Source organism: Prionailurus viverrinus, chromosome D3, assembly GCF_022837055.1.
Source record: "Prionailurus viverrinus isolate Anna chromosome D3, UM_Priviv_1.0, whole genome shotgun sequence".
Taxonomy (NCBI): domain Eukaryota; kingdom Metazoa; phylum Chordata; class Mammalia; order Carnivora; family Felidae; genus Prionailurus; species Prionailurus viverrinus.
In genome coordinates this window covers 41411883-41436775 of record NC_062572.1, presented here as the reverse complement: position 1 = coordinate 41436775, position 24893 = coordinate 41411883, and the positions used below count along the sequence as shown (strand labels likewise).

General features: G+C 43.3%; 1 protein-coding gene across 5 annotated transcripts in view; it reads right to left on the bottom strand.

Annotated features, from left to right (window-relative positions):
* The window catches only part of DLGAP1 (DLG associated protein 1), a 324376-nt gene extending 305294 nt beyond the window's left edge, over nucleotides 1-19082 (bottom strand). For 2 of the 5 annotated variants that reach the window (XM_047828475.1, XM_047828474.1), the window contains exon 1: nucleotides 18126-19082. In XM_047828475.1, the coding sequence (XP_047684431.1) occupies nucleotides 18126-19082 (957 nt within the window). Of the gene's footprint in view, nucleotides 1-13486; nucleotides 13607-13939; nucleotides 14033-18125 lie in introns of those variants that run through there. The other 3 variants (XM_047828476.1, XM_047828478.1, XM_047828477.1) reach the window with 3 other exon arrangements.
* Nucleotides 19083-24893: the final 5811 nt, after the last annotated feature.

Sequence of the window (24893 nt, the reverse complement as noted above, 5' to 3'; positions counted from 1 at the left end):
TCATGACCCCAGCTGAAGTCGGAAACTCGACCGACTAAGGCACCCAGGTGCCCCCAAGAGGTTTTTCTAATGAACTGTTATAAGGAAAAAGGAAAAGTCATGCATTTTAAGTTTTTACTCAGTTTTACCCAATTTTTATGATATAGTAACTTATACTTGTTAGTGACTATCTCTTTTGGAGACATGATAAAACCTGGGACTTTTCTCCCAGGCAGGATGAACACAAATAGCTCTCCTCTTTGGTTTTTTAAGTTCTGGAGTTCACTGACCCCTTAGGGTACATTCTTGCATAGTCTAAATGTCCACAGACCCAGGCTAAGAACACTTAAAGTATGTGGATGGGCGTGTCCTGCCTTTCTTCATTTGAGTTCTCCTTAACCCCCCGACCCAGCCCTCCACCCCACCAAGGGGTCTTCTCAAGGTAGGATTACTTCAGCCATCAGCCAAACTATTCCTCTGTTCTGCCGGGCTGCCTCAGCCCCATGACCCACAGATGCTCCTGGCCTGGAAACCCTCTTCCTCTCAGGGTCTGCATCAAGGAGTTCTGCCTTAGGAAGCTTTTCTAGAAAGGCCTTTTCTGGAAAGCAAGCATTCCAACTGGCCTGCCACCCATGGCACTTTTCTGGCCTGCTGGGCTGAAGCAATCTTTCTTTCCTGGCCCCGAAGATGGCCAAAGAACACTTGTTTTCAGAGAGCAATATGGCAAAATAGGGCTCTTGATGTTTGGCAAAGAAACAAATGAGGCGAGACAGCATATTTTTTCAGGTAATGCCAGGTCCCTCAAAACAGAAAACTACTTTAAAAAGTACATTGTGGTTATTGTTCCATGAGACTCCTGCCTATTATCTAAATAGGTAATTATATTTATAATTTAGAATGGTGTGCACAAGTCTCGACACCCATAAATTGGTACATTATTTTTTTAGTATGCAGTGGGAAGGTGTGAGAGTCAGACTCGATGAATGGGGTTAAAATTTTTTTTTTAATGTTTATTTACTTTTGAGAGACAGAGACAGAGTGTGAGCGGGGAAGGGGCAGAGAGAGAGAGAGAGAGAGAGAGAGAGAGAGAGAGAAAGGCACAGAATCTGAAGAGGCTCCAGGCTCTGAGCTGTCAGCACAGAGCCCGACGCGGGGCTCGAACTCACAAGCCGTGAGATCATGAAGTCAGAAGTCGGATGCTTAACCGACTGAGCCACCCAGGTGCCCCATTGATGAATGGGGTTAAAGTAAACACTGTCCTGATAACTCACCGTGATACGAATACTCCAAGGGACTCTCCCGAAAGCTCTTGCCCTTTGATCAAAGGCGGAAGAAGGTGAGGAGTGCCCCACGTGCAGCCAGGATACAAACCGGGGAGCCTGACTGGTACCAGCTGTGTGACTGGCTGTAGCACATATTACTATGCATTGTCAACTTCTGGATCTATTTGCACCCAGATGCAGCTCCTAGAGGTGCCAAAACGTCATAGTTTACAAATACATGTGAGTGGGAGAAAAGTTTTGCTTTGTCTGAGAGAGAGCTTCAGCCCACAGCTCCAAGAGTGTGCGTGGAAATATTATTCTAGGTGCTGCCTGGTGGGCTAATGGTGAGTCAGTACAAAATGGAGAGTAGGAGCAGAGTAAGGTCCTGGATGGGATAGCGCCGGGGGCCTGGGGAAGGTCAAGGGAAACTGTGTGACGTGCCCAGCACAATGCCCCACCCATAACGAGTGACTAATAAACGGTAGGTGAACTCTGGGTGAAATCCCAGTCTAGATGTCGTTTCTAGCAAAAAGTTGGTTTTCCTTACTGGAAACGAGCTCCTTTATAGAATTTACTCCTCAAAATAACTCCACGTGGTAAGTATTTTACAAAGGAGGAGGAGCTAGACGATGAGTGGAAGTGGCTTACTTAATGCCACATAGTAAGTGGAGGACAGCGCTCACGCAGGACAGCCCTCACTCCCTGTGCCTCCCTGCGCCCATCTGGCCATAATGGGACGGAATTGGCCGGTTCTGGCACCTCTAAGCAAGGAGGTATCCCAACAGGACATTACCTTCTCTTGGCAAAGCCCAAGTCTAGTAGAAGTCATTACATTAAAACAGACAAAAAAAAAACCCAACTAGAGCAATGTTGTCCAATAGCATTTTCCACCATGATGGGAATGTTTTATATTTGTTTGTCCCATAGGGTGAACACCAGACTGCTGAGCACTAGCAATGTGGCTATTGTGACTGAGGGACTGAATTTTGTGTTATTTAACTTTAATTAATGTAAATTTAAATAGCCACCTGTGGCTACCATGTTGGACAGTAGAGAACTAGACCATTTTATTTATTTATTTATTTATTTATTTATTTATTTATTAAAAAAAATTTTTTTTTAATGTTTATTTATTTTTGAGACAGAGAGACAGAGCATGAACGGGGGAGGGGCAGAGAGAGAGGGAGACACAGAATCGGAAACAGGCTCCAGGCTCTGAGCCATCAGCCCAGAGCCCGACTCGGGGCTCGAACTCACGGACCGCGAGATCGTGACCTGGCTGAAGTCGGACGCTTAACCGGCTGCGCCACCCAGGCGCCCCTAGACCATTTGATTTAAAAGGAATGCTAAGGGCCATCTACTCGGATTTCCTTCCCCCTGTTCCAGACATGTTGATCCAGACTCTCAGTACACATTAGAAAAAAAAAAAAAGTTTATTTACTTATTTTGAGAAAGAGAGAGAGAGAGAGAGGGAGAGAGAATCCCAAGCAGGCCACACTGTCAGCACAGAGCCTGATGTGGGGCTTGAACTCACCAACCACAAGGCTGTGACCTGAGCCAAAACCGAGAGTCAGATGCTTAATCTCCTGAGCCCGAGACCCAGGAGCCCCGTCGTCACACGTGTTTAAGAAGCTCTTCTCCTAACTTGGGATCTGATGCCTTTGTTGGGAAAAAAGTCTCCCTACTCTTAACAGTAGCATCTTCAGGTGTACGTCCTGGGGATACAGATGGGTTTTGGTGTAATACACCCGTTCATTATTCCCTGGAGACATCTCTTGATATGCTCTCTCGGGGCTCCTCTTGTGCCTGTGAACTTTTAGGTCTCCAAGGGTAGCCCTGCCTGCATCTCAGTTCTCTGGGTGCACAGTGTTGCACTGCCAGCCACAGAATCTTGGAGATCCCATTGTGCTGGCCTGTGGCTGAGCTGAGCACAAGAGGCAGGATGGCTGTGAGGATGCCCTCCCTCTCCACCAGTGCTCTGCTCTCTGTCCAGATTTCTTCTCCAAGGCCTGGGCAGCCCCACTGCCTCTGGGGCCAGCAGCCTGGTTGTTGGGCTCAGCCTGATTGGTGTCTCATGCCTCCTGCGCCCCTCTGGGGTGTCTTCCCCTGCTCTTTCTTATTCTCATGCCATTGCTCATCCTTAAAATTGCTGCCCAGAGAGTTAAATTGTTTGGGGTTTGGCCTCCAGGGTAAACCGTCTCCTTCATCTTTGGGAAATGTGAGTATTTTAGGAAAAAAAAAATTATTCTAGGGGCGCCTGGGTGGCGCAGTCGGTTAAGCGTCCGACTTCAGCCAGGTCACGATCTCGTGGTCCGTGAGTTCGAGCCCCGCGTCAGGCTCTGGGCTGATGGCTCAGAGCCTGGAGCCTGTTTCCGATTCTGTGTCTCCCTCGCTCTCTGCCCCTCCCCCGCTCATGCTCTGTCTCTCTCTGTCCCAAAAATAAATAAACGTTGAAAAAAAAAATTAAAAAAAAAAATTATTCTAGATCATCTTCTCCACTAGAGACTAAATCCTGTCCTCCATTTACCTATTTTCACCAGCTGGGTGGACTGCCATCTTATCTGTACTGTTCCTTTCCCCAAACCGGTCTTTCCTTTCCCATGTTTATCTAGGCCCTTCTCCCAGATTTCATTCTGGGTCACACAGTTGGCAAATGGGTCTTGGTTGAAGGAAAAGCTCGTTGAAAATGGCAGTTCTATTAAATCACTTAACAAAAATTTTTATTATACACCTGTGATCTAGATAATACAGAGGACTACATATTTTGATAGTTGGGTGGAGCTCTTGGTTGGAGCTGAGAAATACAACACTGCATTCTATTCATCCATTAATCTCATTAAATGAAATTAAATTGGCATGGTTTAATTTTAGTGAATTCATTTCTTACAAGTCCCCATTAAGTGAATAATTAACATTTCATTCTTATGTCTGGGGGTATTTTAGAAAATACTGAACCAAGAGAAAGTGGAGGCTGCAGAATATATTAAGACTGTATCCATTACTTTAAATGAACTTCATCTGGGCTTAAACAAAGAGCAAAGTGCATGAAGTAAGGGCTTGCTAGAACACTGAATTGCCTGCAGTGAGATACATGTACATGAGGAGAAATCCAAAATGAGCTGAGAAGTGGGAGAATACAGACTACATTGACTTCCAAGTTCATAACTGAGGATGGCACCTTTTATCCTGATGCATTTCTGAAATCTGACCCCTCTGTATTGTTACCTATTATAAGAATTTAGTTTAAACTCTACTAACATACCCTAACAGCATATGTTTCTTGGATATACGCAGCCACCTCTAAGGTGGTACATGAGTGCTTTGCATTGTATATTATATGACTCCCTTAATTCAGTGATATGCTCATAGGTAATTAAGAAGCGTTCTAAAGGTAGACCTTTAGAGAAACTTACCTTTTCCTTGAGACCTAGAGTAGTAGTTTGACAAATAGTAAAACTAGTGAACTTCTTAAAGATTTAGTTAACGATCTGGGATATATGGAGCTCGTGCACCAAGCAGAATTCTGGCTCACAATACACCTGAGAAATATCACTCCGGTCTCCCAAAAGGACAAAATGTAAAGTCACAGTGACTTATAGAGGAATTGGGTTTGGGGATTCCTAGTTCATTTCCTCATCATTTCAGTGAAATTACTTCTTATGGAAGCAAACATCCCTACATTAAAGCAAGCAGACGATATTAAATGGGCATTTCATACCACATTTATTTGGACATAGCTTTACAGTGTTACTAACAACACCATTAACTACAATCAGGTTGGCAGTCTCAAGGGATCAGTAGTGTTGTTTCCTGCTGAAACAAATGATTCATCAAAACAGCCTTGAGAGATGGCTGTTTCATGGATTGAGGTACGATTTTCCAGTTACATGAAATGATACTGTGCTACTACAATTTAGCAATTTATATATCTGATTTTGTAAACAAATCTCACATGTTCCTTGCTTTCTAACATGGCCACTTTCCAAACTAGACTTATATTTATACCCAATCATAAAGACAGAATCTGTGTTTTCATCATTAGTTGATCATTTTTAAAATTGTTATTAAAAGAGACGCTCGTGAAGAAACAACCCTCCAGGAAAAGAACAAAGGGCATAGTCACAAAGTTTAGAGGCAGGATGATATGCTGGAAAGTGAACAGATTTTGGAATCAGAGCAGGGCTTAAATCTCCGTTATGTCCCTTACTAGTGGGATAATCTTGAGCAAATTAATTACTCCCATTTTGAATATTTTTTAAAATTTTTTTTAATGTTTATTTATTTTTGAGACAGACAGAGCATGAACAGGGGAGGGGCAGAGAGAGAGGGAGACACAGAATTGGAAGCAGGCTCCAGGCTCCGAGCCATCAGCCCAGAGCCTGACGCGGGGCTCGAACTCACGGACCGCGAGATCGTGACCTGAGCTGAAGTCGGACGCTTATCCGACTGAGCCACCCAGGCGCCCCCCCCTTTTTTTTTTTAATATTTTTAAAAATTTTTTTAATGTTTATTTATTTTTGAGACAGAGAGACTATTACCCCCATTTTGTATGTAATGCAGGTCTGAGAAGTTACCCCAGTAACTTTGAGAAATAAGGGCAACATATATTAAGCATAGGCCGATAGAACTTTCTCAATAAATTATGGTCCCTTTCCTCCTCCGCCTTCTCCTTCACCTTCTCATTGCCATCATTCATTATCACACGGAAGCACATCTGGCAGGTACTGAACATGAGAAGATGCTCAGTTTGGTGCTGTGGAAAGGAATCAAGGGCCCTGTGTGTTCTTCAAAATGTCAGTTCCTCTCTCTGGGTCACAGATGAGGAAGAAGGTATGAGGGTGATAGATGCATTTGTCCATCAAAGCCAAGAAGTGATTTGAAAGTGTGGCTCAATCAGGAGCTCTGGGTGCGCCGCGATCAGCTGTTGTTTTCATGCGCGGGGCACCAGACTGCAGCCTGGGAGAGCTGTCGCTGCTAATTAAACTTATCACTGTTGGGATAGCTACCTGACATTGTTTTGACTTTTACCAGGACAGTGGATCGAGGGGGAAGGGATTTGGATTGGAATCTTCCTATTCTTGCTTCTGTTTTAAACGGGTGTATCAAGTTTGCTGTCTATGAACAAGGGAGCCCATGGTTCAAAAGCATAAAAAGCCCTGGGCTAACTGGTCGTTCAAGTTCTTTCTGACACCTGCTTCTATCGACTGTGTGTGCTCACTGGGAGTTGATAAGGAAGAAAGGCACAACGAGATGCACTCTCCAGAAACTCTAGCAGCAGACTAAACCACAACCAAATTAGACCCAGTGCCTGGAGTGGGAAAAGGAGGGGCGGGGCAGGCAGCAGAGTTTCTCCAGAGTCCAGAATACCAAGACAAATGAATGCCCTGTGCTACGTGGTTGAGGAGCGCTAACACACGGGGTAAGAGGAACTGAGGAAGACTTGCTTTGCCGCCCTGCTTCTGGACTGCTCTCTACAACTGAAGAGCCATGAGAGTGCCAGTTAGTTTCTCGAGGCCTCAGTTTCCTCCTTGTAAGCGTGATTTTGGGGTCGTCTCCCATTCCCAGTTACATAATAGCTACCTAAAAAAATCGGGGAAGAAAAGACAGGAAAGGAAGAAAGAGAAGAAGGAAAAGAAAGGAACAGGAGAAAACACAGCTAAGCCCCATTCTCTCTGCTCAGTAGGATGCAGGGGATGGGATGTGTGTGTGAAAAGTAGGAAGCAGTACAATTAACCTCACATATCTGATTTCCGAGGGTTACTGCAGTAAGATCGGTGAAGGACGTTATTAAGGTCTTGCCTAGCATGCGAACGGTCTTCTAGGGAGATCCATAATATCACTCTGGGAGATGGGGTGATATTTATGAGGACAGGGCACAGAGGACAAGCAAGGTCAGTTTGGAGGAGAAATGAGGATGTAGTTTCCAACTTCCTACCATGGAGCAGGAATTGGTTATCTCGATTTACCAATGGAATCTAATAAATAACAGTTGGCTTTGGGATTTTTTTTTTTTTTAAAGCAGCATGAAAAGTCAAAATATGTATTTTTAAAGAAGCGTGAAAGCTCATAGGAGACATTTTTGATCGATTGTTCAGTTCATGAGATCATCTGGCGTGAAATAAAGTGTTTCTTTTTCTGTGCAGTGATTGCATAAGCCAAATATGGCAGGGCGACCTACACGATAATTTTCGGCCTATGGATCTGATTTTTTACAAGCCTCACCACACACCCCTCACAGAGGGTTCTTGTTTTTGGTGGATTTGTTTCACCTCCTTTATGAAAGCCTTCAAGAGAAGGCAGCAAGCAGGAAAATCAGCTATTTATAGGCTTTTTTTTTTTTTTGACGAAAAGTGTCTGCTCAGCGTGCCATGGAACACTTCCAAGAGGTGGGAGAACAGGAAACTATCTAAAATCAACTAGAAGGCTGGAGGAGTGTTACGGGGGAAAGATTCTTACAGGGGAATCATTTTCAGAAAGCTTAGGTTTCATTTGCAAACAAATGACAGTTACTTTCACCGACACCCCCTGAGTTACCAAAGAGCCCGCTAAACTTGTACTAGTTGAGGAAAGAAGAAGAAGAAGAAGAAGAAGAAGAAGAAGAAGAAGAAGAAGAAAAGACATGACTTCCCCAGAGATTATAAACAGCTGGGATTTTTAATGGAACTTTAAAGGAGCGCCACTCTCTGTATCTATTGACTGCCGGAGGGGCCACAGGTCAGACCAGTGTGCATGTATAACAGTTTGGCTGGTAGGTGGCCTTTGTGTAGCTGGCTTCAGAGGGTGGGGAGGATTAATCTGGGACTTTGGGCATGAGCAAGGAAGACAGACGGACCAGGGCCTGTTGTTACTGCTAGCAGAGGAACTCCCACTTCTCAAAGTTGCTCCGCTGGGAACACTCCTCGGAAAACCTGGATGAGTCGTTACGGGAGGCAAGTGGCTAGAGCCCCCTCGTAGACAAGCTTCCACAGCCATTGCTGTGAATGAAACTCGTCCTGTTGAGTTAGCCAAAGCTGCCCGGAATTAGGCGGTCTTGACAGACTGAAGACACGAAAGCAAAAGCAGGTCTTCTCTGAAGCACCTAAAGCTTCGGGAAGCCAGAGGAAATGCGTTCCGTTGGCAAATATAAGCCATGGGAAAACCTGACCCGCTGAGGCTGGGCTATCAAAAGATCGACCCTTGGTGATCTTTTCATCTGCAGGCAAAAGCCTCATGTGTTTCGTTGGAACACGGGTGAAGAAGCTTTAAACGTCCACTGGGACACTGGGAGAGAGAGGGCTTTCCTTTATCAGGAAATCAGATATGCTCGTCCTAACCCTGGTTTAATAAAAGTTGGGTGAGGCAAAATAGAAGACAGTGGTAAGGTACGGGGAACACATGAAGAAGCCGTGAAGCATTTTGATATCGGAAAGTCTGGAAACTCAAAACATTTCACACTATTTTTTCCCACATTAGAAATTAATTTTTTCCCGAAGACCTGAACGAACATAGGACTCATATCATTAGGCCCATTTTACAGACACAGAAATGGAAGTACAGATGAAGGGAGACCAAAATCATGTTGGAAGTCAGCAGCAATAGTAAAATTAATGGAATGCCCGAAGCCCGTGTTTTCATCTGTTAGACTCTACTGCCCCCTTCAGTAAATAAGATGATAAATGTAGGCTGATAGTTCCCTAGAGTCGGGTTAAAGTGTGGCTCTTAGGTTGATCTCGGTGTGGGAATCACCCAGCACTATAGAATCAAACTCTCTTGGGTTGACGTCAGAAATCTTTATTTTATAGACACTTTAAAGGTGATTCTTGCGCAAAGTTAAGGAAACATCGCCCTAAATATTCAACGATGGGGCAAGTGGCTACATGTACATATGATTCTATACATATGGCCACAGCTTTGTTAACAATTTTTTTTAATGTTTATTTAGTTTTGAGAGAGGGATACAGAGTGCGAGTGGGGGGTGGTGGCAGAGAGAGAGGGAGACACAGAACCTGAAGGAGGCTCTAGGCTCTGGGCTGTCAGCACAGAGACGGATGTGGGGCTCGAACTCGTGAACTGTGAGATCATGACCTGAGCCGAAGTTGGACACTTCGCTGACGGAGCCACCCAGGTGCCCCTATGGTAACAATTTTCATACTAGGGAAGGTAAGGTGGGAAGTGTGGATGCTTGCTACCAAGATAGTGTAAGACACCAGAGAGAAGTACGTTGGGCTCTGAGTCCCAGGGCTCTGAGTGTAGTGCTTAAAGATTACATATCCAAACATGGGGCATGTCTGCCCCATTTGCCCTCCTTTGGTACATGAGTCACTCATAATGAAACCACAGAGACGCAGGAGGGACCAATGGGGATAATAGGAGAAATAGACCTATTTCTATTTTTTAGAAATTAAAAATATACCACTCTGCCCTTGGTAACCACAGAATTACAAATTGCAGGTAATTATTTAGTTACCAACAGTTTTCATCACTTGTAAATCTTTTAGGCCACAAACATGATGCAGATCTCACTTTGAGATCAGTTCTTTTTTCCCTTTGCCTCCTTGTGCCTTGACCTCACTGCCTTAAAAGGATGTAGTAAGGCTGGATAAGCTATTCCTTGAAAAGGGCCTTAAAGGTTTTCACAGATGTGTGAAACATCGTGGGGAAAAGAACAGGGCTGTCGCTGGGCAGCGAGCCTGCTGGTCTCAGTCCACTACCGACAAGATGACTGATCTTATATCAGTCAAGGTGTCTCCCTAAGGTTTATTTTTGTCATTTTTAGAAAGAGTGACTTCGACTAAATACTCTCAAAGAATTCTTCCATATGGTGATTGTTAGATGAGAAATACGTCGATAGGAAGATGCTATGTCCGCCTTTCAGGAAGAAGTTTTATAGGAGAAGGTCTACCAGATGGCCTTCCAAAAGGGGTTCTAAAATGCTAAAACTATCATTTTTCTGAAAAACAAAAAAGAAAACCTGCTCGATTCTTTACCTACCTTAAGGTTTTAGGGACCGTAGGGTAAAATTCGGGAGGAGTTACACAATTCTGAAGGTCTATATTAAACAGTGGAAGGAAAAAGAAAAAACAAGTGGAGAAATCGTTTCCTTTCATTGTTGTTGGATGTCTCTTTGTAGGACAGGTTTTTACCCTCATACCAGTGAAGCAAGACATCCCTAACTGGTTTCTACTAATGGTCCGAGGTGAAGTTCAATATCATCATTGTAAAGGCAAAATAATGAGTTTTCTAGTGAGAGCTTTGGGAAAGCTGATCCCCCACTCTGTGGTCATTCTTATACGGATATCGTGAAATTGTGTGTCTAAAATGGATCTTATGTCATGAATCAGAGATCAGAGAAAGCATACACATACAAATGCAAATTCTGAAGTATGAGTCCAGGGATGTTTATGCAGATGCAATGTGTTATGTGTGGACCTGTACACATGCATACTACAGACAGTAACTCTGGACTCCACATAATTCTGCTTCATAGACAGTTCTGTGATATCAAAAGACTGAATCTGTGGGAAATTTCCTAGTTCCGTGAGAACAATGAGTAGAAACTTCGCCTGAGAGAATAGTGACTTAATGTACACGAAAGAAAAGATCTACCTGTCTAGAAAACTCATTTTGCAAATGTAATTAGAAGTCTCTTTATCTTGGAAATGGAAACAAGGTAGGGCATGTTGCTTAACTTTAGGGAAGAAAAAAACACGTCAGTTTTTAAAGATAGTTTTACATATTCTTACACTGAAAAGACCGGAGAATCAGAATTTCTTTGGCCATCGGTGTTCTCCAAGGGGGGTGGGGGAAGAGTTAAAAAAAAATACCAGAAACAAATAATTGGTCAGAAGCAACAGAAGGAGTGAGACGATATGCTTCTCCTTACACTGTATTCCCTCCTTTACCTTTGTTAATTGTATAACAGCAGTGAATTCATTCTTATATGTTTATCTTTTAGCTAGAGAGAGGACTGGGTTGAAGGAGACTAAATCATTCATTGAGAAAAATCAGAGCACAACCCCCCCACCCCCATTGCAGTTTCAGTCTAAGAATTTATAAAAAACATTTAAATATGCATTTACAAAAATAAAGTAAAAAAATGTTCCCTGTTCCATAATGTGTGTTCCAAGTGGCAGTTACCAGGGGCAGAACCTAATGATAGGGGATGGTCAAGATGATCTTGAGAAGCGGATAAATGAGCTGTGGATGGGAAGTTATACAGCCATGTTATTTTTATCCAGTGGGAAAAGTTATGGATTCAAAGGTTCAAATGAGTAATAAAAATCAGTGAGGTCACATAACTCTTCATGGCTATCATTAATAGTAACCTGGTTTTACCTGAAAAGGCCAATTTTAATTTTTCTCTACCAAGCTACCCCCTGGCAAATGACAGAAACAAATCTGACCAAGAGGTATTATGGTTTGAACCACGTGAAGCTTCTGGTTTCAATTGTTTAGACCTATAAAGATGGAATTTCTCCATGATTCAGTGGGCACAATAACGTACTAAGAGAGGTTGTTGCCTTTGAATTTAAAGCAAAATGGTTAAAACCTAATCTAATCACCAAATCAAAGCCAACTTGGTAATATTGCATGTATTTTTTAGTAGTCCCTATAAAATCTCAAACAAAAGACCAATCAATGTGTTCTACCACTCACAAATCACCGTTCCTGTAAAGTTGTATAAAGCTATGATCTCAAGTAGACAAGAGATTATGGATGCATCTTTCTGTACAGAATATGAATGATTACTTTGAGTTTTTGCCTTCAATATGCTTCCAAGCAACCTGTTTTCTAAGGAGGATAGAGCATGAGGAAAAAAAGTCCACTGGCCACTAAGAGATCCAGGGCTAGTTTTTCTCTTATTTTGTGCTAACCAGGGGTATGCCTTCCTTTATTAGATTGGACTCTGATTGGAAAACATGTCTTGTGAAACCTTTGATTATGCTAACCAAGCACCTTAGAATAGTGAAATTGCAATCCAAGAATCATGAAGTTTCTTTAACAGCTTTCAGGAAGGATTTCCTATTTCTTTTTTTGAGCTTCCTTCGACTACCACTGACTCTTCTCTCACAGTGCTTTGCCAATTGTCTCCCCCACATCTCACTATTATTTGGATATGGGCAATAGTGAGAATTAGACTCAGAGAATTACCAGGATTCTGCTAGCTGCACACTTTATTCTACGGTCAAAGTTAGGATCAGACAGGAGCAACCTTATTTTTCTATTAACAAAGAGGACACCTTTACTAAGATCAGTGAAAAATAGGGAGAAGACTGTGCAAGCCAAGTAGGAAATACATTCAAGAATCTTGACACTCCTTGCTGGATTATTAAGGCCATTTAAATTAAAAATAAAGAAAATTATCAGTTCATGTAGTTGGCAGGTTTTGTTTTTTTTTTTTTAAAAGGCAGCAAGGAAATATTACAGTAACCAAGTAACCAAAGTCACTAGCAGAATTGCTCAGCACTGTCACACACTTAATATAAAGTCGTTTTAATTGATTTAATATAATTTAAATTGTTCCAAAACAAAAGGAAAGAAAACCTCAGCCGGGGAAGGAAAACTCCCACTAGGCAAAGACTGACATAATCTTGAACAAAATTTCGAAAATTAGTTGTACTTGCACTGAAAAAAATCCTGGGTTCATGCTTGTTATGAATGATTCTTCAGTGTTTTTTTTTTTTTGTGTGTGTGTGTGTGGAGTCTAATTTAACCAACAGATAAAAAAGAAAGAAGGAAAGAAGGAAAGAAAGAAGGAAGGAGGGAAGGAAGGAGGGAGGGAAGAAAGGAAGGAAGGAAAGGAAGAAGGAAAGAAAGAAAGAAAGAAAGAAAGAAAGAAAGAAAGAAAGAAAGAAAAGGAAAAAAAACAAAAACAAAAACAAAAAACTCCAACCATCCAGAAATTTTAATTTTGCAAAGGAACAGTAAGCATTTAGGATCCTTGCCTGGAAAACAACCGATCACATTTCAATCACTAGCCACGCAATGTCCTCTAATAGAACCTAGCACCTTAGATCAACTGTGTCAATGAAAGATTTTACGAAGCCTCTGTGACACAGATTTGTTAGGTATCCAATATCTCAACCTGTTTCTTACCATCTCTACATGCATTAATTTATTAGCTCTTTCAGTCTTTCTAGCTACTATTTACAGAAGAAATAAATGAACAAAAACTATCCTCCCCCCCACCCCCCCGGCAAAACCCCCACTCAAACCAAAAACACACTCTCACCAAATACAAAGTAATAAAAGAGTTGTGCCCAAACCTGGTCAGTCCTTCCATTCCTTGAAACTTGCACGCAAACTGAAGAAACCCACTCAGCCTTAAAAAGGTCGATCATTTCTCTCTCCTAAAATTTCATCTCTGAGAGTGGCTTTCTTTCTCCGTCTCTGTCTTGCTCTCTCTCTCCCTCTCTCTCTGTGTGTCTCTACTTCTACCGGGGAGAGCGTTTTGTTTCCCTTTTCCTGTTTCTGCTGCTGGATGAATGCAAAATACATGATTGAAGGGATTTTTTTTTTCAGGTTAACAGTTGGAAATCTAAAATCTTGCTCTTCTGAATGGCTTTATATGCTAGTCACTCAACACTTAACGTTCACATAAAGAAGCATATACAGAACCAAGAATCCTGCTTTTCTAAAGCAAAACAAAACAACAACAAAAAGTCCTTTTACTCCTTTGAGCCCATTCTTATTTTATTTACTTAACTATTAGCACTTACCCGGAGATGTGCCATAAATGCTCTATTCCAAATGTATAAAAGCCAACCACATCTCAACTGAGAATTAAACAGTTTTAATGTCTTCAAATCCATGTCCCTGCTCCAAACCCTGATACAGTCACTGGCAGCGGTACAAGATTCTAAACAGCAGACATCTGATTCTTGACATTTAAAAATAACAATATTGGGGGGAAAGAAAAGGGAGTCTTTTTTTTTTTTTTTATTAACTACAAACAGCTTGTGAGTGAGCACATACCGTCGACTGTATTAACTGGGTCTTGCAATAATTTCAAGCTACAGGACTTTATTTCTAAATCCACGTCAGACAGAGGCTAAATACCTACAGACTTCTCACTCTCTGTATAACCGTGGCCATGGCCGAAGTTAAATTAATTTCAAGAGATAGTTTCATAAGGAGAAAATCAGGACTTTGCTAGTATTTAGATGCTATTATTGGTGAATACTGATTTAACTTTTGTGCAGTCTTGAATCCAATTAGGGACATATCAATCATTCTGTCGCTTGTCTAAGATGGGTCACATTTCATGTACGTGTATCCTCAACTGTAGGCACAAATAAGAAGTCAAAGGAACACATACATTTGCTACAGAAGAAAACAGGTAATAAAATGAAAATAAAACGCATTTCTTTCGGTTTCTGGAGCACATTTTAGACTTAGATCTGGGATCAAGTCTTAGCTCTTTTACTCACTATGTAAGCATTGCTTGGTAAGCGATTTAATCTTTTGTGCCTTAGTTTAGTCATCTGTAAAACTGGAGTAAATAGTAATACGTTACGAAGTTATTTCAGGTACTAAATGAGATACTGTGTCGTTTCTGGCACACAACAGGTATTTGATATATGCCACTTCCTCCCTCTGTTTTATATCTGGAAGGGGTTGGGGTTCGACAAGGTAACTAGAAAAATCCAGGCTATGAAGTCAGATAAATCTGTTCTGACCCTCCATGTTGTCGCATACTGTGTGTCGGTAGGTAAATTACTTAACCTAATTTACTAAATCTCAGTCTCTTCAACTGTAAAATACCACACAGAGTTTTACAGGGCAAATTAGATAATATTGGGAAAACATGTACGTTTGGTAGGTATTTATTAAATGAGAGTTTCCAGGCCTCATAACTCTTAAAAGTCACTCTCATGAGTACTCTTCATATGTAACTAAGGAGTTTAAAAATGTGAACTCAGATCACAGATCTTCTAGACCAAATGCCTCATGTTATGGCAGCAGAAGGAGACCCAGAGAGCTGAGATGATCATTCCAAGCCATATCACTAGGTAGTAAGTGATCACTAACTAGTTAGTGGCAAACAGGGACTAGAACATAGACCCTCTCCTTTGAAGTTCAATGCTTTGTCCACTAAACTTTGTGAGGCTGAACTCAGACACATCTGTAGATCCAGTTTCAATATTAGTTGGTAATTAAGACAATACAACTGGAAAGAACACCCCCCGCGCCCCCTACACACACACACTTTTCTTTATTTCCCCAAATTTGTTTCTAAGAATGAGCTTGTCAATGAAATTATTCCAGGGGAACTGGCAGGGTCTGGCTACACCTGTTTTTCTGAGAAAAGCTCCAGCAGGACTGCAGAGTCTCTGTTTCCTCTAAAGCAAGGAGAGAGACGGAGAGAATGTCCAGCTTGGGGAGTTTCCTGTTCTCCTTCCCCCCCCTGTGAATGTCCAGCTCCTTCTCCTTCTCCTTCACAGGAACCCTTTAATTTTTGGCACACTGGCTGGGAAGAACATGCTGTTCTACATTTAGTTTATCTGCCAGGCACACTACCTGCTCACACTGAATTTTTTTTCCAGTCTGAAAGTTTCGCACGGAATAAGAACTCAACAAATGTCAATATTTATTAAAGAAGTTGTGCTTTCGAGCTCAGTTTATATTTAAAGGGTTTACCTAGCTTGGTTCAGCATTAATTATTGCCCAATGTAGGATAGAAAATCTTAATATTTTTCAGTCTTCCAATAACTTCAGAATTAAAAACAAAGGTCCTCTGGGTAACAAAGTCAGATTAGCTGTTGCTCTGGGGACGAAGGGAAGGAAATGGGATTGGGGAAGGTATATATGTGATCCATTGTAATTAATGTTTTATTTCTCTAGGTGGGTTATGTATGACTGAGCATTTGTTTTCTTATTATTTTTCTTTATACCTCTCTGTAAGCCTCAAACATTTCATTATAAAACCGGCTTAGAATAAGGTAAATAACTTCAAAATAGAATTTCCAAATCTTTCTAATATGAGATGTGATAATGCTATGATACTAAATCTCATACTTAAATCTTTAAGCTTTCGTTCTCATTTTATGGAAAAGCTTTTAGTCATAATATGTTTACCCTACAGACTTTCTGTCTCCTGTTCACCATTTTCATGCCCTTGATTCCAGGGAAAGAGCTATTTTGCATGAGGTAGAGATAAGCCTAACTCTTGGGTCTTCAACATATTGGCCATGAGGCTTTAAATCACTTGATATTTCTAAATGTTTCCTCTCTTGTAAAAACAGAATATTATTATATCAAGCTCTCAGGATTATTTTGAAAATTCAGTGGAACAACAAATGCGGAACATTTGCTACAGTATCTGGTACACAGTAGATTTTCAATCAGAATCAGTTTCCTTCTTTCTTTCCTTATCCTTCCACTTTTCACCACTACTGGAGCCTTTACCTATCCTTTCTTCAGGACAGATGTTCTAGTCAAAATACTTTAGGTGGTGGGTAAGATTGTCACGGTCATTTCTATCAATTAAGTGACTTGGATTTGATCCTACCTCTAAACGAACAGTATAACAGTATAACCCACTAGGCCTTTACCTCTCTCTGAATCTAGTTTTTTATATGCTGAATGAGGAGGTTGGATTAGATGTACTGTTTAGCTCTGAAATTCCATGAATAGGTCTTGATGACTTAACTCATCCAGCAACATTATAGTAAATGAGGCAATACCTCACTTACTTTCAGTGGGAGAAACTGACCACGTGATTGTGTGCTCTTTGTGAAAACACCCACACGTTGGTGGCTTCTGAACGCTGGGATGTCCTTGCCCAGTGACTGCCAGCCTGGCATATTCACAGGGCTTGGTAGAGGCATTCTCAAGGCAGCCAGGTTTGCAAGGAGGAATTCAGAGAGCAAAAAGTTGAATTTCTCAGTGGAAGACTGTTTGTCTTGCATTTCTTCTTCAGATGAGAGTGGGAACTGATTATGTCCTGCCTTTGTAGCCCAGTAAAAAGTTTTTTAAAAAGATGGGCGTCCCAGGAGACGAGAGAGGAAAAAAAAAAAGACACCGTGAAAAGGAAAAATCAGAGGGTCCTTCTTAGGGAGGGTTATATCTTGGGAAAAATGACAATACTAGATAGAGGGGTGGGGGCGGGGGAGAGATAAAGACTCCATGTAGGTTCCGTGAATGGAAGGGTAGTGGGAAAGAAGAAAAGGAGCAGGTTGCCTTGGTTCTGTACGTGTGTGGGATTTACACGCCGACACTAATTGCATTTTATTGTGTGGATGCTTTCCCCCGCTTTTCCTTTTCTTCTCGGTTGTCCCGGGTCTCTGCAGGTGCACTTGTCAGGTCCCCAAACTGGCTCTATCTCTACCTCCTCAGCACCCAGGGCATTATCCCGATTCCCTGGGCTCCGGGGGTGGGAGTGTGGTTAGTGTTGGCGGTGGTGCCAACAATTGTGATGGCGAAGATACAGATCAAGATTCCCCAATAGCTCAAGGCAGAATTTAACAATAATAATCAAAAAACAAAACAAAACAAAAGAAAACAAAAAACAACCAACACAAAACCTCTCGATAGATCCTATTAAACTCTTTCCAGAACTTAAAAGATCATTGTCCACTTTTGTAAAAAGGTGGATTTATTTTAGAATTCTGGGTAGACTCCCCTTTTCTCTGCTCCCTATCCCATGTTCTCTGAGACAAAAGAGGAACCCGAATCATTAATAACTCCGCGCCTTTCTGCAGGCGTGCTTTTCTAGAGTGGTTTTCTACCTCAAGATAAGTGGATGAAGTCGGTGGCAGTTTTGTTTCCTGAGAGGAGCAGTTGGCCAGAGAAATGCCTCACAATTTGCTCAGGTTCATGCAGACAAGACTAGGACCCAGGAGAAAACACCACACAATCAGCCGGTACAATTTCTAAGCACCCATCACTCGACATAAATGGTACCTGAAGGTACTGGCAGGAGCGCTCTTGCTGACAGGACTCTGACTTCACCATGGCCTGGTCCATGTTAACCGACGCTTTCTGGTACACCTCCCTGGCGCGGCTCACGGTCAGGGTGGAGGACCAGGCGCTCTTCTTCAGGAGCGGCGCGTCCAGGTTGACGGGCAGGTTGGCACAGGTGGAGCACTTGACGTCGTTGTTACTCCGGGAGGCCTTGACCGCCTGCTCGCTGATGGTGTTGTAGGCCTCCATGAAGTACTGCGAGGCCGAGCGGTCGGGGCACCTGCCCATGGTCATCACTCCCGAGGGCGCGTGGTAGATGCACACGTCGCCGTCCAGGTTGTCGTCGGAGCTCCACCAGCCCGGGGAGGCGTTGGCGCGGGCCTTGGGGTCGGCGCGCCGCTCCTTGCTCTTGCTGCGCTTGCCGTACCTCCCCGTCTGCGTCTCGTCGGGGCTGGCTTTGCCCCCGTTGACGCTGCCCTTGGACGGCCCCTCCAGGGAGTGCGACTTGGTGAAGAGCTTCTGGACCGAGTGGACCAGGTGGCGGATGCGGCCGGGGCTGTCGCTGCGGTGCTCCACGGCCGTGCGCTTGTACTGCAGCGTGTGGTAGCCATCCCGGCTGAGCGGCAGCTGCCTCTCAAACTGGTCCAGGAGGTTGGCGGGGATGCGGTTGGCCTTGGCGGCCAGCGTGCGGGGCACCAGGGCGCACTCGTCCTTCAGCTCCTGCTGCGAGGTGTAGTGCCTGCGCGGGAAGGTGCTGCTGGCCAGCGGGTCGCTGAACGGGCCCACGCACTCGGCCTGGAAGGAGTTCCGCTGAGTGTAGTAAGGGTGGTCGGCCGGGTGGTGCTCCAGCGGGCTCAGCAGGTAGGGCTTGCGGTCCGAGTGGTGCGACAGCGAGTCGCAGGCCGCGTCGCAGGTGACCCCGTGGTGGTGGCTGCGGCTGCCCGATAACCCTTTCATTGCTGATGGGCTGCAGCCTCGGGGGTCATGGACACCCCGTGGTTAGGTTCCACACCCCGTCTTGCGCAGAGACCTGGGGGCAAGGAAGAACAAGAGAGGGCAAAGGGTTAACGCTTGGGTCGGTGAGGAGATGTGGCTCTTTTGAGCGCCGGCTACTGGGTTGGTTTTCTGGCAGAAGAACTAACTCATCGCTGTCCTTGAAAGCCGCTTTAATGCCTTGTTGGAAAGGCTCGAGCATCGGTGTAGGGCAGGGAGAGCCAACTGCAGTCAGGGACCCGGAGGTGGTGGTGGCAGGGGGGGGGGGGGGGTGAAAGCTAGTAAACCCGGAAAAGGAACCTATGAAAATGCTAAATGGTTTTAAAATTATTTGAAAGCAACCCCCCTCCCTCCAGGATTCCGGTAACTGGAGATATCTTTCCTTGGCTTCTCTGGGTTTCGTCTTAACTGTCTGTTAATTGTGAAGCGTAAACCCCCAAAGGGCTCAGTTTCTCTGGGAAGCCTTTGCTGATACCCCTTGCAGAGAGAATTAGTTCCCCTCTGTGTTTCCATGGCATCTAGGGCCACTCTCTCAGCTCCTATGCAATCGTTTGTCTCAGGCATTCACCTGCTACTTTAGTTCCTTCCTCGCAGGCCTGTTTACCTCTCAGTCACCTTTCTAGCCCCCTACCTAGCCCCAAGCCAGCTCTGTAAACACACAGTAAGCGCTCCGTTAATGTAAGTAAAGTAAATATGGGCGGAAAAAAAAAAAATAAGAGAAGCCACTGGTCCCTTATAACTTGGGGGCATACCTTTCTATCTTCTGTCACATGCTTTCTGGTTAGAATTCTGTAGTAACAATCACAGCTCACAAATACCGCCTGTGCCCCACCCCCCGAAACCCAAACACCACAGTAATTAGAATGGAAAACAGTAATGGTGACAAATAAATCAGAGCTGTAGAGGAAAATCTGCCTTTGTCTTAAAAAAAATTTTTTTTTTGGTGTTTATTTATTTATTTTGGGATAGAGAGAGAGTGAGCAGGGGAGGGGCGGAGAGAGAAAGAGAGAGAGAGAATCCCAAGCAGGCTCCATACTGTTAGCACAGAGCTCGACGTAGGGCTCGATCCCACGAACCGTGAGATCACGACCTGAGCTGAAATCAAGAGTCGGGCGCTTAACTGACTAAGCCCCCCGGGCGCCCGTGCCCCTGTATTTCTGTCATTAGAGGGATCAAGAGCTTCCCATTAACAAACAGAGAGCAGCTGAAGGATAAGCTTGAATTGGCTAGTTTGAATATCATGGCATTGCCTTTTCCTGGTTTAAAGGTTTCTGGTTAAATGTTCACAAGTGATAGTGAGATGGCCAAGGGAAAGGCCCTAGAAATGTTCCCAAGGACACGAAGGACCTGGGCCCGAGGGTCAGCCCTGCTGTTCCACAGGGCAGAGTATTTTCTCTGGGCTCCAACTTCTTTGGTAGCTGACTGAATTCCTATTAATAGCCTGTTTTGTTTGTTTGTTTGTTTTTAAGCTTCTTATAGTACAAAACTTGTCATAATAAGACTTGTCCTGAGAAGCCAGCATGACGATCCAAAATAGCACTAATGTCATTTCAGATATTCAGACAGGGAGAGATAAACGGTTTAAGTTAAAAACATCCACAACAAAATAAAACACACACACATGGTCTAATGAAGAAAAATGCACACTTTTGACAGGTAAGGTCTTGTCTATCCCATGGGCTGTTTGGTATGTGGGAGCTCCTGACAATGTTGAAAATCTCTATCCAGGGTCTATGCCTCCCCTTTTTTCTCCTCATCTCTCACTTCCTACATAAATGGCTCAGCCAAACTGATGGAGGGTTTTAATCACCAGAGTCTTTTAAAATGGGTTAGCCTACTAAATTATAAGCTCCTTGAGGGTAGGGACTATGGTTTACCCATCCAGTATCCAGCAAATACCTGGCTGATCGTGGGAACTCAGCAAAATATTTATTCGATGAATTACTGCATCAATGCATCAGTGCAAAATTTCTTGGTGTGGTCCAGACTGTGATTCGAGTCATGTGTACTGAGTGGAAATATGACTTGCGGCAAGGGAAGGGTCACGCTCAGGGAAGGGCCCATCTCATGGGCATTCTGGGGACCGGTGGTTTCAGAGTTTGGGAGGAGGCAGGCAGGTGAATATGCCTTCTGCTGCTGTGAGCCTTTGACTGCTGACCCTCCACGGCCCAGCAGAGAACACCCCAGCTCTGGAAATTCTACCTGCTGTGAAGGCAAAGCTGAGGGGCCTGCCCAGCCCTGCCGATTACAGGATGCCTAGACAGAAGACAGTCTGTCTGAAGGGCAGAAAGAAACTGACACCTGAAGAGGCAAAAAGGAAAGAAGGACCCATGATACTTGTGTGTCAGGAAGAGCCTGGAAATCAAAACTTGTCCACTGAAGAGAGACTAGTGAAGGAGATTGCTGCATAAGATACTTTGGGCTGCTTTGTATGACGTTATGATCCTACGATCAGGTTGTGGCAAGGAGGGATTTAAGAGGGTTAAATACACGTTTTTGGCAAAACAGCGGTACTGACTAATTTAGATGGAAAAATCCATTGCATGAGGGAGTCTCTCTCTACAAAACAGGTCCTGTTGAAGACATTTTTGCCTTTTAAATATGAACTTAAAGATTAAAAAACAAAAATAACAGCCCAGGAGGGTTATAGTCACATAAAAAGTCTTATGATTACACATAATAGAATCTCAATATATAAAATAGTAATGAAATGATGCCTCAGAATTTCCTTCTGAAGCAGGCGGGTCTTATGTAGATACTTTCTGCTAAGTAAAATGTGAAACTGGCAAGAACTGAAAACATAAATTATATATATTTACTCCAAAATGAACAGAATTATTTGAATTCTTAGTCAATATTTTGTTATTTTTAATATGCCCGCAGCATTTTACATAAGATGATGTTACCGGAGGACAAGCAGAGGGAATGAAGAGATTTTGCAAAACCATTAATGAAGAATTAAATGATGTAACCAATGATAATATTTGTAAATTCAACATACACAGCGTGATTTTTACTAAAATGGAAGTGAGTTATTTTCAGGATAGAGTCAAACACTTACATTTTCTCAGAGGGTAATAAATTGCATCAAGGATAAGTAAGTTAGCTTTCCTCCTTCTTACTATTTGTAAAAGGATGCTGAGATCTTAATCCCCTTTCTCTGTGATATGGGCACATCAGGTCATGAAAAAATGGCAATAAGCAATCATAAACATTTCTAAGTGCTCTGTCTATCTTTCTGGTCAAGGCCAAATAAACAACTTCACAGCCTGGCACAGATTAAATATGCAAAAAATATCTGTTTTATTTTTTGATAGAGAATCTTACATTCTCTTCTATTCTCCTGTCATTTAAAAAGGACGATTGATCAATTTGTGATTATAAAGTAAAGCAACCACGGCTAGGAATTTACCCAAGGGATACAGGAGTACTGATGCATAGGGGCACTTGTACCCCAATGTTTATAGCAACACTCTCAACAATAGCCAAATTATGGAAAGAGCCTAAATGCCCATCAACTGATGAATGGATACAGAAATTGTGGTTTATATACACAATGGAATGCTACGTGGCACTGAGAAAGAATGAAATCTGGCCCTTTGTGGCAGCGTGGATGGAACTGGAGAGTGTTAGGCTAAGTGAACTAAGTCATACACAGAAAGACAGATACCATATGTTTTCACTCCTATGTGGATCCTGAGAAACTTAACAGAAGACCATGGGGGAGGGGAAGGAAAAAAAAAGTTAGGGAGGGAGGGAGCCAAACCATAAGAGACTCTTAAAAACTGAGAACAATCTGAGGGTTGATGGGGGGGTGGGAGGGAGGGGAGGGTGGGTGATGGGCATTGAGGAGGGCACCTGCTGGGATGAGCACTGGGTGTTGTATGGAAACCAATGTGACAATTAATTTCATCTTAAAAAAAAATAAAGTAAAGCAACACATTTGGTGACTTGCGGGGGAGTGGAGACAGATGATCTAAAGCCCTCAATGGTTCAGCAATTGCTGGGGGCACCTGCTCTTCCTTCTCTCGTTCTTCCTTTTCCTTGCTCTTAAACTCCCTTTCCACACACTTCCTTCTGCCACTTCTTTCTTCCCCTCACCTATTAAGGTTTATAAGTGGCATCCATGGACAATGCTCGCTCCATCCTGCAGTGTAACTGGGAAGAATTAACTGAGCATCCCTCATGCGCAGGCAACTAAATGCACACAGCAAATCCCTAATGGCCAAAAGGCTTATGATGTGCTCAGAGAGACATGACCTAGTCATGAAAAAAGAGGACTAACCGTTCTTATTATCTTCTGTATTCTTGGAAAAGGAAGCTGCTAGGCCCTGAATTAGATTTTAAGTGGCCATAAAAGATTTCTCAAAATAGAAAGGCATATTGCCTTCCATGCCTTCTCTTTTGGAGCGAGAGTGGGGAGTGTAGGTCAATATGCCTCCGTGAGGGTTTCTATGACTACAGTGATCATCTCTCATATATTATTTTTGCTCAGTATGACTTCAAAATTGTGTTTTGTTGTCCTCCTAGGTTTGATTTTACTGTCAGACCGGATGTCCTGATTTTTGACTTGGAGAATTTCTTGACTATACTGGCCACCATGAGATGAGCTCTGAGTGTGAGAGGCGCCTGGTTTTCACAGAGTTTCACAGAGTTCCCACACCTGGAACAGAAGCACTGTTGCACGATGACTGAAGCAAGAACGATCCGGCTCCGGAAAGGAAATTCTCAAGGTAGGTAATTTATTAGGCCCGAGGGAAAAACAAACAAACCACATATTAGAAGATGCTGACAAGGGGAAAACAGTCTTGCAAAGTTGGCAAGTCCCTATTTCATTTTGATTTCTGTGCGTGTCTTTATTTAGAGCTGCTGTTCTTGATTTTTCTTTACATGCAGATAGAAGAACTCGGGGCACCTGAGTGGCTCACTCGGTGGAGCGTCTGACTCTTGATTTCAGCTCAGGTCATGATCCCAGGGTCATGGGATTGAGGCCCATGTCAGAGACTACTTAAGATTCTCTCTCTCTCCCTCCCTCTGTCCCTCTCTCCCACTTGCTCTGTCTCTCTCTCAAATAAATAAGATGAAAAAAAATCTAAAAAAGGAAAAAGAAGAACCAAGTTAAGGGCTTCTATTCTCTCACTCGGTGAAGACTGATAGCCAGGCCATCATGACTCACTTTAGGAAGAGCAATGCTGGGGACCCTGCCCAGGAGAATAGGGAACACTGTGTTCTTGTCTGGGGAGACATCAGGACTGAAGAAATCTCCACAAATCTTTTCAGGGTCAAGTGGCCTTTTTGGCTTTCCTCCATGTGACCTGCCCATGCCAGGCTGTAACCTTCAACGGAAGAGAAAGAAAGGATTCCCTTATGGAAGAGTATAAAGTAGTCGCAGAATAATGACTATGTCTCCCAGTCTCCCTAAATGTGCAGAGGTGACTAATTCTGGCTATTGGAGTATAATTGGAAACGGCGGAATGTGCAGTTTCTGGAAAATGTCTCTAAAGCGAAAGGCATACCCTTCTTTACCCCTTCTTCGGCCGGCCTGCCGACAGGCCGGGAGGCGTAAGTTGCTGTGGGAGCACCACAAGATAAAGGGCCTGGCCACAGTGGAGTGCCGTTGCAGCCTTGCTCTGTATCTCTATCTTTGTCTCTGCCACTGTTATTTTATTTTCTGACACTGGCATCTAACCTATCTCTAATTGGGATGGGCATCAAGGCCAAATCCCGAGGAGCTTTTGTAAGCAATCCTCGTACCCAGGACTTGACTTTACAGGT